At 45.1% G+C, this 16,777-nt stretch overlaps 1 protein-coding gene across 1 annotated transcript; it reads left to right on the top strand.

Annotated features, from left to right (window-relative positions):
* The first annotated feature begins 40 nt into the window (after positions 1–40).
* ERLIN1 (ER lipid raft associated 1) lies at positions 41–16,581 on the top strand. Its single transcript, XM_042818863.1, has 12 exons — positions 41–149; positions 346–469; positions 1,649–1,730; positions 2,108–2,154; positions 7,614–7,675; positions 8,648–8,773; positions 9,916–9,989; positions 12,266–12,324; positions 12,615–12,706; positions 13,196–13,285; positions 13,563–13,642; positions 13,840–16,581. The coding sequence occupies exons 2-12, from the start codon at positions 357–359 to the stop codon at positions 14,056–14,058; spliced, it is 1,044 nt and encodes a 347-aa protein (XP_042674797.1). The 5' UTR covers positions 41–149; positions 346–356; the 3' UTR covers positions 14,059–16,581.
* Positions 16,582–16,777: the final 196 nt, after the last annotated feature.

The following is a 16,777-nucleotide window of genomic DNA, read 5'->3' as shown; positions in this document are numbered from 1 at the left end:
GCGGGGCGGGAGGGGCGGGGCGTCACGGCCTTTGGGCCTAGTTTGTCGGGAAGGCGCGGCGCCTTTCGTCTCTGGGTTCTCCCGGGCCGGCCGGAGCCCGGCGGGACGGTCGTGAGCCAAGCGTAGGCCTCCCGGGGCCGGCCCGCCAGGTGAGAGCCGGTGTGGGGGTGCGCGGGTTCCGAAGCGCGGTTCTCTGTCCGAAGGAGGGATTCGCGAGGCGGGGGCGGGTCGGGCCTGTGTGGCGCTGGGCTGGGAAGCGCGAGTGCTGCGGTGCAAAGGCCGAGCGTTTCCCTCCCCTTGGGAAGGGAGCTTCCTCCCGCCCTCCCTCAGGAGTTTGTCTCACAGGTGCTGCGAGAATGACCATGGCCCAGGCCGGAGCGGTGGTGGTGGCCGCTACGGGAGTCCTTGTCTTCTTCCTGTATGCCTCCATCCACAGGGTTGAGGAGGGACACCTGGCCGTGTACTACAGGTAGCGTTCCTACTGGAAGGCCTCCGCAGGTTCTTCTGACTGATGAGATTCTCAGACCTCAGAGTACCCTGGGAGGGGATTGTTCCCTGCTGGTTTTTCCTCAGGGTTTTGCCCTGAAGTGGGTGGGGTGAGTTCTTTCTGCTTTCTTGCACCTATAAGGCACGGTTCTGTACAGAACCGTTGCAGTCCTCTGTTTTTCTGATCCCTCAGTTGCTTTTCCTACCTCTGTACAAAATGACTTATCTGCTCATAATTGGGATCTAAAAGCATGAAGCCTGTATCCTGGGCCTGCCTGCAGCCTTGTTGCTCTCACCTGGGTGCTGTTGCACTGTCCTAGGACAGGTGGGCACCTGCCTGCCCCTGCCTGGCCCAGTGGCACTGGGAGCTTGCAGCTGCCCTGGACAAACTCTGTAGAAAGAGAGAGGGTGGTTACTAGATGCTTCCTCTTCAAATTTTAATAAAGGAATGGAGAAATTCAGCCTCAGCCTTTCCAAGCTTTTTTCTGCCAGCCTTTCTGAATCTTTGGGTCACTTATGCCATTTATCCTCCTTTCTACGCTTCATTTCCCCATTTTGGCCCAATCCCTTTGTGCTGCTTTTTTCCTGTAATTATGAGTGTGTTGAACAATGTGGGCCTTTGCAGGATGCTAAGCATTGGTTGCTCAGAGCTCTCCTCTGTCTCCAACTGACAACTAGCTGTCTGACCACACAAGGGACTGCAGATCGTTGTCCTTCAAGTAGGGGGCTGTGCTGAATGCACTATGGAAATCCAAACTGTCACAGGTCACCAGCTGCTGGACTTTTCCATGACTGCTAGTCAACAGCTTAGAGGAAAAAATTCTGTGTTCTGTAGACTCTCTTCAGTGTTGCAGTGATGCAACAGAATGTTGCAGAATTTAGCTATGTCTGCTATCTCTAAAAGTTAATTTCTCAAAACTGTTAAGTCACAACAGGCAAGTGTCTTCTTTAGAGTCAGCTGTTTTATACAGAAATTGTGCTGTTAATATTCTCAAGATAGATTGCTCCTTGGCACTGTAGTGAATAAAGTTACAGGCCTGAAGTGACTCTAATGCAAGAAATATGGAGCAGGTGAATCGTGTAATTCACACTAACATAGCTGTGACTCCTGGCATTTTGATTGTGTTTTCCATTTGCTTGAATGTTTTCTCTTTCTCTCTAGGGGTGGTGCATTGTTAACTAGTCCAAGTGGACCAGGCTACCACATCATGTTGCCCTTCATCACCACGTTCAAATCTGTGCAGGTCAGTGTCTCTGGACTGCTGCCCTGTGCAAAATGTCAGCATTTGTTGGGCCTTTGGGTGCTTTGCTGCATGAGAACCTGCACAGATTCTTTTGGAGCAGGAAATGCCTCACTCTAGGATATGATCTGTTTGTGGACAGATTCCCAGGAAAGCTGCAGGAAGTAAGAGTAGGGAAATGAGCACAGATGCCATTGTCTCTCCCAGAAGGCAGTTAGGACAAAGTCCGTTTCCTACTTGCACCTACAACTGCCACGAGGGAGGCAGAGGATGCAGTTTGGTTCTTCGTGCCTCTGTTATGGTTATGATGGATTGAAAGCAGCACGGTCTGCTTGGAGAATGGTGTGCATTTCTGAGCATTGGTTATCTTTTTATTTCAGACCACTCTGCAGACTGATGAAGTGAAAAATGTGCCTTGTGGAACAAGGTATGTTTTTTTCATTGTATTTCTTCTGGTGTAGAGTAGATGTAGTAGATGTATTCTCTTGCGTAGTTTGCATTAGTTGTTCGTAGTGCTGTGATGCAGAGGCTGAAAAGTAAAAGCATAAAATTAGATCCAAGCATAAATGCATTCATTTCACTTGGAGATCAAGCAGGAGGTATAGGACCAAGTGCACTTGCTGGAATTGATGTTTGCATTTATGCTGATGACCTCCCAACTTTCCTTGTTTTCTTCCTTGCATTACTCTCAGCACCCAATAGTCTTCTTTAGTCTGCCTTCTGCTTTGCGTATTTCTAGCCGGAAGCTTCTGGTGAATATGAGTGCTGATTACAGCAGTGGGCAAAAGTAAATGGTGAAGTCCTTGCTCCTGGTGGGAGATGACTTGTTTAAACAACAGCTCAAGAAATAAGTTTCCTGGAATTACTGCAGCATTTTCTGGAATCAGCATTTCACCTGATTTAGAGAGAGAGAGACAGAGACAGAGAGAGAAAGACAGAGGATCTGTCGGAATAAAGCAGCAACCTACCAGGGGTGGCACTTGCCTGCTTCATAATTAAGTTGATTTTTACATTGTTGAAGCAAGCAAAGCGATAGCAGAAGGAGAGAAAGCTGGGTTGTGTTGCAGATCTTGTTGTGTTAATTCTTTCACAAAGTAAAGGGATCACTGAATCTGTACCATCAGGATCAGCAAGAAATGATCATTTTTGTGTTTTCACTGCAAGGTACTTGCAATGCTTCTGTTTAGGAATACAACAGAACACTATCAGCATGACTTGAACAGTGACACATAGCAACTCTTTTGAAATTCAAAGTTGAACACTGGCGACCACATTAATAAAGCAGTTAATTTTTATCTGTTTTTGGCCCTTGTTAAAATGAGTGCTTAGAATTACTCCTATAGCAAATCATGAGCATTGATTGAGCTTAAATATTAACATAAAAATCTTGTGTTACCTAGCAGGCTTTAGTCTAGATTTAAAGCCTTTTTCAGGAGTGTTTGTAAGTAATGCTGGTGTTCAGAGATGTTACTTCTAGAACAGTTTTCTGTGTTTTCTTTAATGCCTTTAAATGTATAGCATTTGGAATCAAAGTCTGAAGCTGCTCCACTTCAAAACTTTGAATTCAGATTTCTCTAATAAAATATTAGGAAAAAATGAGTAAAACAATATTTTGTAAGTAATTAATTGATTCCAATCTGAAATTTCACTGTCCAGGTTCAAAGTCTATTACAAGAGTAGGTCCTGAATGCTTAAAGTACTGTGATTGTGTACTGAACCATCAGACTGAAAAGACTGATCTTTCTCTTCTGCTTTGTTCCGATTCTCTGTATTCTCATACATTAGGAAGTTTAAAATGGCTGTGTGGGTGTCCCATCCCTAATTTCTACCCTGCATGTCCCACTCATATGTGACAGTGTCAAATTGATACATTAAATACAGATTTTAAAATGCTTTGGCACCAGTTACATGTTATTCATAAAACAGCTGTCAGCTCAAAGACTAAAACTATTTCATTACAGCAGGTTAGTACCTGCTGTACCTTTCATTAAGCCAAAATGAAAATCAGTTCTGTGATTACCTCTAGTGTTTGAGGTTTCTGACCTTCTTTGGCAAGATAATGTATGCTCAGTTCCTCGGAAAGTTCAGCGCTTTCCTCGTGGCAAGTCTGCTGATCTCTGAAAACTGATGATCAACGAGACCTCATGAAACTAGTTGTAGAAGAGCAAGGTATTCTGAAGAGCTGACTTAAGAGATTCTTCACTGGCTATTGTGTAATACAATAAGCAGATTGAAATGACTCTGTATTGATATTTCACACGAAAACTAGGAAAGTAGCTTTTTTCTTACAAAATAATTGGGAAGACTCATGCTAAATTTTGCACAGGATTTACCATGTTAAGGAAAGGTAAATAGCCAGGATGCTAAGTGTTGATATTGCCCTAGTATTAGATGTTTACTTGCAAAGTGTGGGTCTTGGGCTCCTACTGAAGATCCCTGGCAGAAGCACCAACACAGCACTAGAGGACTGCTGCTCTGGGACAGATCCCTGCAACTGGTCATGTGGAAAAGTGTACTGCACAGATCACAAATGGATGTGTTAGGTTAGTCACTGTGTCTCTAAACAGACTAAGTGTAAGAGTTTTGACACGCTCTTGTTACCCAGCCTGGTGTGGTTGTCTTTGTGGTCTAGCAATGAGCTTTGAAGGTTTGCTGCTTTTTTTTTTTTTTTTTTTTTTTTTTTTTTTTTTTTAATTGCGGTCTTTTCTATGGCAACATATTTCAGTTCTTCCCTTGTTTTCTCCTGGCCAGGCATTAGCCCAAATGCTGAAGCGTATGAGTCTTTCTAAAAAGTGCTGCTGAAATGCCTGCTGGTATATGTCTGTCTCTTCTAGCATCCCCTGTATGTTTTCATTCTGTCAGTAAAACTAGTAAAACAGTGCTGATGTGAGGACCTCAGGGTATGTTCCAGTCCTATGTATTCTAAGGTAGAGGTCAGAAATTCAAGTGTGAGAAAGGCTGTGGAAACTGCAGTGGAGAGTCTTAATCACTGGAGATCTCCCTGTGGGAGCTGTGCAGTGGGGGTCGTTCAGCATTGCATCTGTCAAGAAGGCTGCTTTTTAAAGTGGGGTTGTTTGGAGTGGTAGTGAGTTGCCAAAATGGAAGGAGCTTTGTCTCAGCTGGCATTTAAGCTGCGTCAATACCAAAGTGAAGTAGCTAGATTATCAACTCAATTCAGCCCACAGTGCTTTGCCAAAATAACTGCCCCAAAACTGTCCAGGACAGTTTTGCTTCTAGTATTCCCATCAAATTGATAGACACAAAGGATCACAGTATTAAGATGTGCAGCATTGCTCTTGAAAGAGATTGTGGTGAAAGAAAACCTTGCTCTCTGCTTTACTTCCTTGTCAGGATATCTAGATGGTACAGGATGATGTCTGGGCTTCCCTGCGCTATTGGACATATCATAAGGTGATGGGAACAAAGCAGTGGGATGAAAGCAGGTTCAGAAAATTCTGAAAAATGCTGTTGGAAGTTGCTTGGAATGAGAGAGTCATTTTATCAAGCATAGAAGGACAGAGTACAGAATGAGTGAGGTGGAGAAAAATGTACATTCCATGCCATTCATAGAAGCATCAAATGGCTTGTGTTGGAAGGGATGCTAAGGATCATCAAGTTCCAACCCCTCTGCCATGGGCAGGGCCACTAACTTCCAGGTCTAGTTACTGGATAGGTTGCCCAGAGCCCCGTTCAACCTGATCTTGAATGCCTCCAGGAACAGACCGTCCACAGCCTCTCTGGACAGCCTGTTTCAGCACCTCATCACTCTTTCTGTGAAGAATTTTCCCCTGATGTCTAATCTAATCTTCCTTCCTTGTGCTTAAAACCATTCCTCTTTGTCCTGTCACTACCTACCCAAGTAAAAAGTTGATTCCCCTCCTGTTTATAATCCCTTTGTAAATACTGAAAGGCTGAAATGAGGTCACCCCACAGCCTTCTTTTCTCCAGGCTGAACAAGTCCAGCTCACTCAGCCTGTCTTCATAGGGAAGGTCCTCCAGCCCCCTGATCATCTTTGTGGCTCTCCTCTGGACCCTTTCCAACAGCTTCACATATTTCCTGTATTAAAGGCCCCACACCTGGCCTCAGTACTCTGGATGGGACCTCATGAGGGCAGAGTAGAGAGTGACAGTCACCTCCCTGTTTCTGCTAGCTACCCATCTTGTGATGGGACCCAGGGTACCAATGGACCCCGGGTACCATTGGCATTCTGAGCTGCAAGAGCACCCTGCTGGCTCATGGTCAGTTTTTTATTCACCAGGATCCCTAGGTTCTTCTCTGCAGGGCTACTCTCAAGGAATTCTTCTCCCAGTCTGAATACATATTTGAGATTACTCTGACCCAAGTGCAAAATCTTGGTCTCTGCAATGTTGAACCTTACTAGCTTCACATGGACCCGTTTTTAGTTTGTCAGGGTCCATCTGGGTGGCATTCCTTCTTTCTAGTTTGTCAACCACATCAATCAGATTGGTGTCATCTGCAAACTTGATGAGAGTGCACTTGAGCCCATTGTTGATGAAAACGTTGAAGAGCACCAGTCCTAAGACTGGCCTCCACCTTGATGTAGTGCCATTCACCACAACCCTCTGTCTGTGGCCTTCAAACCAATTCCTTATCCACCAAATAGTCCACCCTTCAAAACCGTATCTCTGCAATTTAGAGATAAGGTTGTGGTGGGGGACTGTGTGAAAGACTTTGCACAAGTCCAGGTAGGTGACGTTGATCGCTTTCCCTCTGTTCACTGATGCCATCATTCCATCATAGAGATCCACCACGTTGGTCAGGCACAACCTTCCCTTGTTAAAACCACACTGGCTGTCTTGGATCACCTGTTCATCCCTCATGTGCCTTAACATGCCTTCCAGGAAGATCTGTTCCATTATCTTCCTAGGCACAGAGCTGAGGCTCACCGACCACCCCACTCTTTGCCAGGCCCACACTTCTTGAAATCACAAACTCAACCAGGCCTAGGCTGCCTTCAGTCTTAATGCCTTTGATGATGCATTGTGTGAGCACCAGATCCAGCAGCACTTCACCTCTGGTCGCTCTATCCAGTAGTTGAACCAGAAAGTTAGCATTCACGGACTCTGGGAATCTCCTGTATCTCTTGTAGCTCACCACATGGTTTTCCCAGCAGATATCTGGGTGGTTGAAATCTCCTATCAGGATGAGTGCCTGTGGGCATTCAGCCTTCTGCAGCTGAAGGAAGAAGGCATCATCAGCAGGCTCCCCTTGATCAAGTTAGTCCTTCATTAGTAGTCCCATCTCACTCTAACCCACAGGGTCTCAACTAGCTCCTCACCGTTTCTCAGAGGGAACTCCTCACGGAACATCCACTCTTTAACATGGCAGACAACTCCCCCACCCTTCCTACCTAGCCCATCCTTTCTAAAAAGGCAGTACCACTCTACAGTGGTATTCTATCTATGGGAGTCATCCCACCATGTTTCCATGATAGCAACTGGATTGTAGTTTTCCTATTACAGAGGCTGCCCTGCTGCTTGCAGCGGGTGTTATCTGCTGGCCTTGTTGTCTCGCCTTCGTTCTGCTGACTCCAACTTTTGATAATTGTGGTTGCATTCCTGTCTGAAGATGTTTCCCTTTTGTTGGCCGAGTAGGAGGTAACAAAGTTAACTGAAAGCTGCTTTACAGGCTTGCTAGAAAAGGCTTTTGGTTTATACAGAGAAGAACCAGTCTGTACAGAAATGGGGTTTACTGACATCTGATTGCAAAATGCTCAAAAGGTTAGAATTGTTCTGGGTAAAAATTAAATGCAAGTTTCTAACAGAAACTTTACTAAAAGAGTAAAAAGGACAACTTGGCTTTAAATGCAGACCAGTATTAGCAATTTTGGTACTAATTCGTTAACCCTCTTTTTTTGTTTCCAGTGGCGGTGTTATGATCTACATTGACCGAATAGAAGTTGTGAACAAATTGGCACCATATGCAGGTATATCCAGTTCTGTCTCAACAAGCAGCTCTGTGGCTGCCTTCACCCTCGGGCAGCTGTGTCTTGGTTTGCAACACCTTCCATTATCTGTGGCTTGTTGCCTTTATGGTTCCCAGTACTTAGATTCATGCCTGTGCCTGCAAGCCTTTGAAAGAACCACAGATTTGCTGAGAGGAAATCAAGTTCTAGGACTGCTTCTCCCCTGAAGGATTTGACATGTTAGACTGCTTGTGGCAAGTGCTCAGGCAGTCCTCTTTCTTGGAGCTGAAGGGAGGCAGACCTATGAAACTCAGTACATATGGCAGAGCCCTCAGGTGCTTGCCTACTCAGCTAATGGAAAAGTTGCAAAGGTAAGGCCCATGTAGGAGCCTCTTACATTCTTATTTCATCAGCTGCCAAACCAAAGATGTAGACGGCTTTTTTTTTTTTTTTTCCCAGTAGCACAGCTTAATGTAAAACCCTTGTGTTACTGATGCATTGTTTCTGTTGTAATCATTGTTCATGTTGTAAAGTGGATATGATGCTTTTTATTTATTTATTTATTTTAACTTTGTATGGTACCTGATCCTACACATGTAAATCCTGAACCGTTTGGTTAGGCAGATCGTAAATAAGGAGCATGCAGTATGTCTTCCTATAGTGACTGAGCTCTTTGAAGTAATGTAACGCAGCAGCACTGGTGGAGAGAGTCTCTCTACAGGTTTCTCCTTTGACATCTCCTGCTCACAGCAGGCGTGTTGCTAACAGTTGTCAGGGCAACTGGGATGGACAGAGGTCCATCCAAGTCCTGGAATGTGCCAAGAATGGAGATCACCCACCTCTGGTGCCTTGTCCTAGTGCTGCACTGCTTTCCCATTGTCACAAGCCCTCACTTCGGTAGAGGGCAGAGGCAGAAGCGCTGCAGAAAGCAGTTCATGTCAGCAGAGGATCACTGGTTGCATTGCTGTTATAATAGTTCTCTTATTTCCTCAGTGTACGATATTGTGAGAAATTACACTGCGGACTATGACAAGACCTTGATCTTCAATAAAATTCATCACGAGTTGAATCAGTTCTGCAGTGCCCATACTCTCCAGGAGGTTTACATCGAGCTGTTTGGTAAGTGGGTGACAGCTGTATGCACCCACCAAGGTCTGTGTAGTCTTCCTGTTCTGTGAAACATGTTACAGCAGTCTCCTGTGAGCAAGCAGCTTGCATATTGAAGTTGCAGTCTAGAAACCAGCTTCTTAGATATTTATATGCTGCTTCTCTTGGAACTTTACTCTCTAATGATTCAGAATTCTCATGTAGAGATTTGATTCCAGTTCTTTTCTGCTCAGGGCTGAATTCTGGACATACAGAGTGTGTTCTCTGCTGTTGTGCATGGAGTCGTGCTTGTTGCCTTCACTGTGATGGGTCTTGTTCTTCTCAATTTGTTCTGTAGCTGAATTAATTTCTTTGCTTTAAAAGTTTCTTTCTGACTGTTAGAAGCAAGGGGCTGGAAGGGAGATGCTTGCACTTCATTGCACAGCCTTAATTTCTTCACTAGGGGGTATCACCCATTCAGGAGTTAGCAAATTTGACATTCTGCTCCTTGGAGTGGGTGCGTACCTGTGTCTCCAGAGGTATAACATCATCTCGTTCCTTCTTGATTGTCAGAACAGGAGAAAATAGATTTATTATTTTGAAAGGTAAAAAGCTGTCAGACTTATAATGTTTGGAAGCAATGAATCTTTGAATGCTGTACTCAGACTTGCAAAACATAAATAGTCAGAGAGGTGTTTCTTGGTAATGCATGCAATTTAATCCCTTCATAACAGTGTATTCCAGTGGAAAGACCTTCCTGGAGCTTGGGAGTAACAAAATATGTTTTTTCAGTAGCAAGTATTGGATTCTGTAGGTCTTTCAAGAGTTAAAGCAGAGCTCACTGCAGTCAATGAGATTGACATGGCTCTGGTAGGGAAGGACAAGCTTCTGCATGTGTTTCCTTGCTGAACAGTGAGATCCATATGCCCTCGGCTCTGATGCCGTGACTTTGTCAGTAGTTGAACTTTTCCAGAGGCACTGTCATGTGCTTCTTATGGCTCTATCCTTGGGAATATTTTCCAGGGGGTATAAAAAGGAAAGCAATATACAGAATGACTTCAAAAATTCTTTTTTTCTTACACCATGGAGATGTTTCTTCAATGCTAGCTGAATTGCTGTCACACGATGTATAGGAGAAATGGTGACAAAAGCTATGTGATCTCTCTTGTCCACAGATCAGATAGATGAGAATCTGAAGTTGGCCCTGCAAAAAGATCTCAATGTCATGGCACCAGGTCTTACCATCCAGGTGGGTTTATTGTTCGATAAAAGATTTTTCTTTTTTTACCTCTAATTCATTCACCTTCCAATGGATCAATGAGATTTCTTGCTTCTGTTTTCCATGTACGGTGAAATAGTTGTGCCTTGAAAGTGAGGTTTGTCAGCTGAAAACTGCCCATGTGACAGTTACTACTTCTAAATGCTGTTTTTATGTTGAGGGAGATGTACAGGGTAGAGAAATGACCTTTTAGGCCATAGATGTGCAGGGATTGAGTGTAATCCATAAAGACCGGGAAAATGTTTTTCTTCTAACTACATTTGGCATCCCTGTATAGCTCCAGCATGCCCATGCAGTTTCTACAAGTATTGAAGAAGAAAAGAGATGTCTGGATGCATGTGGGGAGAGAAAAGCTTCCCTTTGACAGCACATGAAGTGCTACAGTAAATACTGTATTCCTCTTCATGGCTTATTTTACCGTCGCCTGCTCTGTTTTGACAAGAGTCAACCTTGCTCTTCCCAATACTCAGGTTAATTTGCATTGTACATTGCACACAAGTTTGTAGTGGATGAGCATCATTGGTCAAAATTATCTTTGTAACATAAAAGGTCTTTCTGATCTCAGGGTGGAAGAAAAGCTCACTGCTCTTTGCTAGGAAATGCTAATGACAGTGCTAAATCTGATCTGTGACATAAGCTGTTCTTTCTCAATGTACCATGCCCGATCTTTGCAGTTGGTCAAAAGATGAAGGATATTCTGCCTGCTTCAGCCCTGTCTTAGTTCACAGGACCAGCAGTTTGAAGATGCCCCATAACTTGTGAGGGAAGTGGTTCATCTCTAGTCCTTAAGAAATGGTGTGACCTTCTCTTCCTGTGTATATTGCTTCATTTCAAATCAGAGCTGTGCCCTCGTCTCTGGTAAAATTGCAGCTTCTTAGTAGCTCTTACGCTGTGTTCCCCACATTGCACCCAATATTCTGAGACAGCCTCATTAGACCCAGGATAGATGGGAACACATGTTGGCTTCACCCTGCTCCTGAGCTTTTGCCAAAGCGGCCCTGGGGTCAGGGGCTGCACTTCATTGCCAGATTAGAAGTGCCTTTATAACACCAGCTTGCCTCCAGAGCCAGTCCTTCATGATCCTTTTTTTTGCAAAGCTCTTGCTTAGCCTCTTAGTCCCAACCTGTACCAGTGCCTTAATATTTGAATATTAACCATATTGATGATACAGAGTAATGCTTTTGTGCAGTAGATACAAGCAGATTTTACCTTCAAGTAGATAAAGTCTAAGCTAGAGGAAATTTTCCAAGATCAGAGTGTTTTATCAGCCTACAGAGTAATCTTCTCCCGTGTTTGAAAACCCACACTTCTAGAGACTGATCTTTGATTTGGTGGTATTATGGAGATGGAAAGAATATATCCCTGTGCACCCTGCTGTGACTGGGAATTGCTTTGAGGTGAGCTTTCTGCATGTAGAACCTCACCAGGGACTTGGAGAGGCTTTGTTCCTGGCAGGAGCTTAGAAAACCCTTTCATTGAAGGACTGATTCTGATCTGATGTCTCATAAGTCCGCTTGTTCTTCTTGTTCAGAGGAGCAGTAGTTGTTCCAAAGTGTCCTGCTCTGATGCCAGGCTGACTCTTCTTTCCAGGCATGGCATCAGCCAATTTACTGCCATGGACTGTCTTAATCCACATCTCCCAAAATTTAGTCATCAGCCAGGTGATGCACACAGGCTGGTGATCAGCATTGCCATGCAAAGCACTCTTGGTGATCAGCAGCTGCATGCAACAGTTGTGTCCGGCTGCCACACATGCCCTGCTGCTCTCCTATGTCTTTGCTGCAGTTTCTTGTTGCCTGGTAGCTTTTGCAGGCTTTACTCCTAGAAAAGTAATTCCTGGGCTTGTAACTTTGTCTCTGTTTGTAGTTCTTACTCCTGCCTTCTCATTTATTTGGGTTGGTGAGCTTCTTTCTTGAGCATTACTTTGGAATCCATTGTCTGGTGTTGCTTAAGGAGCCATTCCACCTTTGGGCTGAATAACTAAGCTTCTAACAAAGCTGATGAACTTCTTCAGAAGTCTTCTGCAGCCCTCACTTGATCACTTTGTTTTCTTAAAAACTCAAGAGATAGGAAATACAAATGTAAAGTGACTGTTGCTCAGCTGTGTGGCACAAGAGGATTGGAAACTGCTATGTGTGGTCTTGGATTAATATGAAGATGTCTTCATGAAACTAGACATTTCTTAGCTATGCAGATTTCATCAAAATGTTTTATCTAAAATGAACACACTTTTTTTTTTTTAATAGGCTGTGCGTGTTACAAAACCTAAAATCCCTGAAGCCATCCGAAGGAATTTTGAGCTAATGTGAGTAGCAGCACCTAAAACTTACAAATTGGTTCTGAGGGTTCAGCATGAGCATAATACTGTTAGAAAACTCTTACCTTTTGCTCAGATGGTGAGAAGTGTACTCTGCTTACGCTTGTACATGAGGTACATTTCCTTCAACCCACTGGCTTAAACAGGGCTAGTTGTCTCTGCTGCAAGGGAATGCTGCTAACATCTGGTCAGCGTCTTTTCCCCCTGTCCTCTTGTGCCCTTGTTTGCAGAACTGTTTATCCAGCTCTGTTTTCATGAGATTGCTTCTTGTCCTGCAGGGAGGCTGAGAAGACTAAGCTCCTCATTGCAGCCCAGAAGCAGAAGGTAGTAGAGAAGGAGGCAGAGACAGACCGGAAGAAAGCGCTCATTGGTATGTCAGCATACTTGGGCAAGAGACAGTTTCCATTCCTGCATCTCATGGGAGACCAATTACAGGACAATGTCTTGATGAAACTGTGCCAACAGTCAGTGGGAGATGTAGAAAACAGAAGTTTTGGTGCTGCTGTGTCTTCCTCCCAAAGCTGCAGAGCAGTGTCTTTGTCCTACAGCAGGGCTGCTTTAGAGAAGGTCAAGAGTTAACATCTCTGCCAGCAAAACTGGGCTTTAAGCTAAATGCCCTTGAGTAAGAGGAATCACACCTTAAAAGGAGTATTGACTAGTTCTGCTCTAGAAGCACCAGGACTGTTTTCTTTCTTAGAGCACAAGCTGGCACAGAGCTGTGCAGGACTATAGGATCTGAGCAGAAAGGGAGGCAGCAGAAGCAAATCACTTTTATGTCTGTGACAGAGGGCTGGGGTCAGATTGCTGATTCTCAGGCCTCGCAAAGCATATGTCTGAGCTGAGCCTGTTGTGATTGCAGAGGCGGAGAAGACTGCCCAGGTGGCCAGGATTCACTATCAACAGAAGATTATGGAGAAAGAAACAGAGAAACGGATTTCTGAGATTGAAGGTAACTCTGGAGCTAGTGTGCTGTGGGGATTATCTTTCAGCTAAGAGTGGTGGCAGGTAGAGAAACCTCAGAACTAGACTCGCAGGTGTACCGCCCTACAAAAATAACAAAGGCCACAGCAGCACGAGATTACCTCTCAAGGGGGCCACAAGTGCAGGTCCCTGGCCAGTCAGGCTATGTCACAGGCACACCAAGGCCAGCTTGTCCCCACATGACAGGCTTACATGCTCACTGTGTTGTGCTCATTCACTTGCTGATGCTGCTTTTCATGTATTAGATGCTGCATTCCTAGCAAGAGAGAAGGCAAAAGCAGATGCGGAGTACTACACTGCTCAGAAGCTGGCTGACTCCAACAAGGTGAGCACTTCAAAGCTGGTCAGAAGGTAACTTACTTAATCTTTTCCACTGCACTGGAGACAAACAGGCATGTGAACAGCACTGAGAAAGCACTTAATTGAGCAGCCCACATCTCAATTCCTAAGAAGTGGCTACCTGAGTTGAAATCTTGGCAATGCAGAAACTTGTCTCTTAAGTCCCTGTTTCTTCTTTTCTAGCTGAAACTTACCCCAGAGTATCTGGAACTCATGAAATACCAGGCAATAGCTGCGAACAGCAAGTTGTATTTTGGCGACAGCATCCCCAGTGTGTTTCTGGATTCTTGTGCCTTTCAGCAAGCTGATGTGAGGACTACCCAAGAAACCAACCTTCCTCCTCAGGAAATCCAGGAGAGCCCTGCAGACAGCCACTTCAAAACAAAGGGAAATACTGGCTGACAGAGGTGGAACAGAACCCATTGTAGCTCAGCAGCTCTCCCAGTTGTGAATGGGGATGTTGCCCGATGTTTGATGGGGCAGATGCAGCCTGTGCATGGGCATCCTGCCTATAGTTGGCAGTTGGGTTGATTTTTCTTCTAGCGATGAATTGCAAGCACTCTGCCTCTCTTGTTTCTTCCCTATAAAATTGGTGCTTCCAAATGAGGGAATATCCTGTACTAACAAACTTATACTGGAATATTAAAGGACAGACACCAGGAAAGCCTTCCACAGCAGGTGCGGTTATTTAGCAAACATTATCCTTGAGGTAGGAGATGTGGCTTTTGAGTGCTGTATGGCTGCACGCTATTTCCTACTGCTCCTTGCTGAGACCAAGGAAAGAGTTTGCCTTCATCTTGCTTGATACAGCTTCATTTTGTGGACTCCATGCTTCTGTCAACGTGATCTAATTCTCTTCAAGGATTCTGTGTTGGTCAGCCTCTGATCCTCCTCTGAAAGAGATCCAGCAAGGAGTTTGGTGTGGAATAGATTATTTAAATAGGATCTGCATAGCCATAATCTTTTCCATTCTTGTAGGCAGTGAAACTAGATAATGACTCAGAGAAAGTACTCTCAGACAGGTTTCTGTAACACCCTCCTCCAAGCTAGAGCCCTGTGCTGGGTGTCCATGGCTGGCTGCAGCGTGCTTTGCCTGGATGACTGGGTCTTGCATTGCACTGTAAGCCAGAATTCAGAGTGCATTGGAAAACTTCAGCTGCTTGGGAAGAGGGAGTCCAGCACTGTGAAATCTGTTCAGACTGCAGCATCCTTCTGGGTCTTTTCACCATGGAAAGAATGCTGAATTTCCACTGCTTTGCCCTGCTGTGAAGTGAGAAGAGATGGAAGAGCAACGAGAAATGCAAGAGAGACATGCAAGACATTGTTGGGCCAGAGGGCAGGAGTCTTTGTGTTACCCTGCTCCTCAAACATTCTGTTAAGTATCACAGTGAGGCAGAGAATCAGTGCCTGATGTAGCCTGCCCAAGCCCAGTGCTGTCACGTGCTTGCTGTCCCACTTCTGTTGTTTCTTCTGCTCTGCCGCAGATCCTGTTTGATTCCTCAGCTGCAAAGCCAGGGAGACATCATGTTTCCCAGTGATGTAGCAAAGGTGAATTTGTTCCTATAATCTGCTCTTCTATTCCATATTCTGCTTTGCCCATTTTTTTCTGGGGTCTGTTTTTTGTGTTCTGTGACAATCTCAGAAGATGCTGGCAAGGACCTGAGCCAGAAAACTACGTCCCAGCTTGCATTGCTGCCGTACTGCCTGCCTCTTAACCTGCTGCAGAGCCTCGCTCTCTTCCATGTGCTTTGGATACCCAGATGTTCTTCCTGCTTCCCTGTCCCTGGCACCATCTTACCTTATGGCAAGAGGAAGAACTTGCTTCAATGTTGATTCAATCCAGAATCAACAGCTGGAACTTCACATCTGCTAATGATTTCCCAATCACTGTGTGCACATCAGTCCTATTTTTCCCTATCCTGCATGGCATGTCTGACTTGAAGGTCTGCAGTGTCTCTCCTTGAGGAAATTCAGTAACATACAGTGCCTTACACTTTCTCAGCTCCTGCCTGACTGCCTCTCCTTCAACTCTGGGAGAGAGCAGGGATGTTTTGACCGGTTCTTTCCTTCAGCTGTCTGCAGACTCCCAGTACCCAGATGGCAGCATGTTTTGTAGCTGTGGTGATTGAAATATCTCCTGGAAATATTCCTGGATTGACAGGATCCCCTTTTTCCTGTGGGAAGGGCTGTGAGGAGCCAGTGGAGCCACATCCCTGGCCTGCTAGCTTCTTGCTGTTTCTGGTTTGCAGCACTGACTTTACAGCAGAAAGGCAGCCTCTCCTTGTTGCAGCAGCAGCAGCCATTGGGGTTGACTTTTAAATACAAGATTTTTGAGATCAGAAGCATTCGATGGTGTTACAGACTCACCTACAGATCTGCCACATGCTGACATCACGCTACAGGTGGGTTATGCCAGCCTGGAGATGCCAAGGAGCAGAGGCAGCAAGGAATCCTGAGAAGCAATACTAAGACATAACAACGATCCCATGTGGGGAGAAGGGAAGCTGGTGCATAAGGTGGTGAGCCTTGGCAGCATTGTCAACTCATCTCCTGCCACTGCCCATATGGAGACTACCGCCTTGGATAAATGTCATTCTGTGGCCAGAAGTCCTGCAGCAGTGCTGTGTGCAGGAACCTCTCCTGTTCTCATCTGCTTGCTGTGCTGTTAGTCCCAGCATCCTGAGCAGGTGTGAGGAGTGTGGTACTGCCTGTCTGCAGCTGGTAGCCTTGGCTCCTAGTCAGGGCTATGAGAGCAGAGGGAACATGCGTTTGAACTTGTTTTGCTCCTTTCTCCTTGCGTGCTCTTCTGACTAAGGGGGGGTTGCTACTGGATCAGCAGCACCTTCTTGCAGGAAACAATGCATATGTTCAAGTTTACATGCACAGTGTTCTTTTGATAAAAAAAATAGAACTATTTTGATACCATTTCCTTGGTGACTTTATGTGTCTTACGGTTGGTGTTGCTGCCTCTAGTTCTGTATCTACCCATTCTGCTCTCAGTTGACTCAGTTTTACAGCACGAGCATTTCCCCCAATCACTTCCTCAGACCCACGCTTTCTCACCAAGTGGAATTGGCACTGATCCCCACATGGGATGTCGCACATTGCCCCAGTGCTCCCT

Source organism: Centrocercus urophasianus, unplaced genomic scaffold (genome assembly GCF_019232065.1).
Source record: "Centrocercus urophasianus isolate 14NV4802_14NV808 unplaced genomic scaffold, USGS_Curo_1.0 seq_17, whole genome shotgun sequence".
Classification (NCBI taxonomy): Eukaryota; Metazoa; Chordata; class Aves; order Galliformes; family Phasianidae; genus Centrocercus; species Centrocercus urophasianus.
The sequence above is the reverse complement of the archived record's forward strand: the minus strand, read 5'-3'. Positions and strand labels throughout refer to the sequence as shown.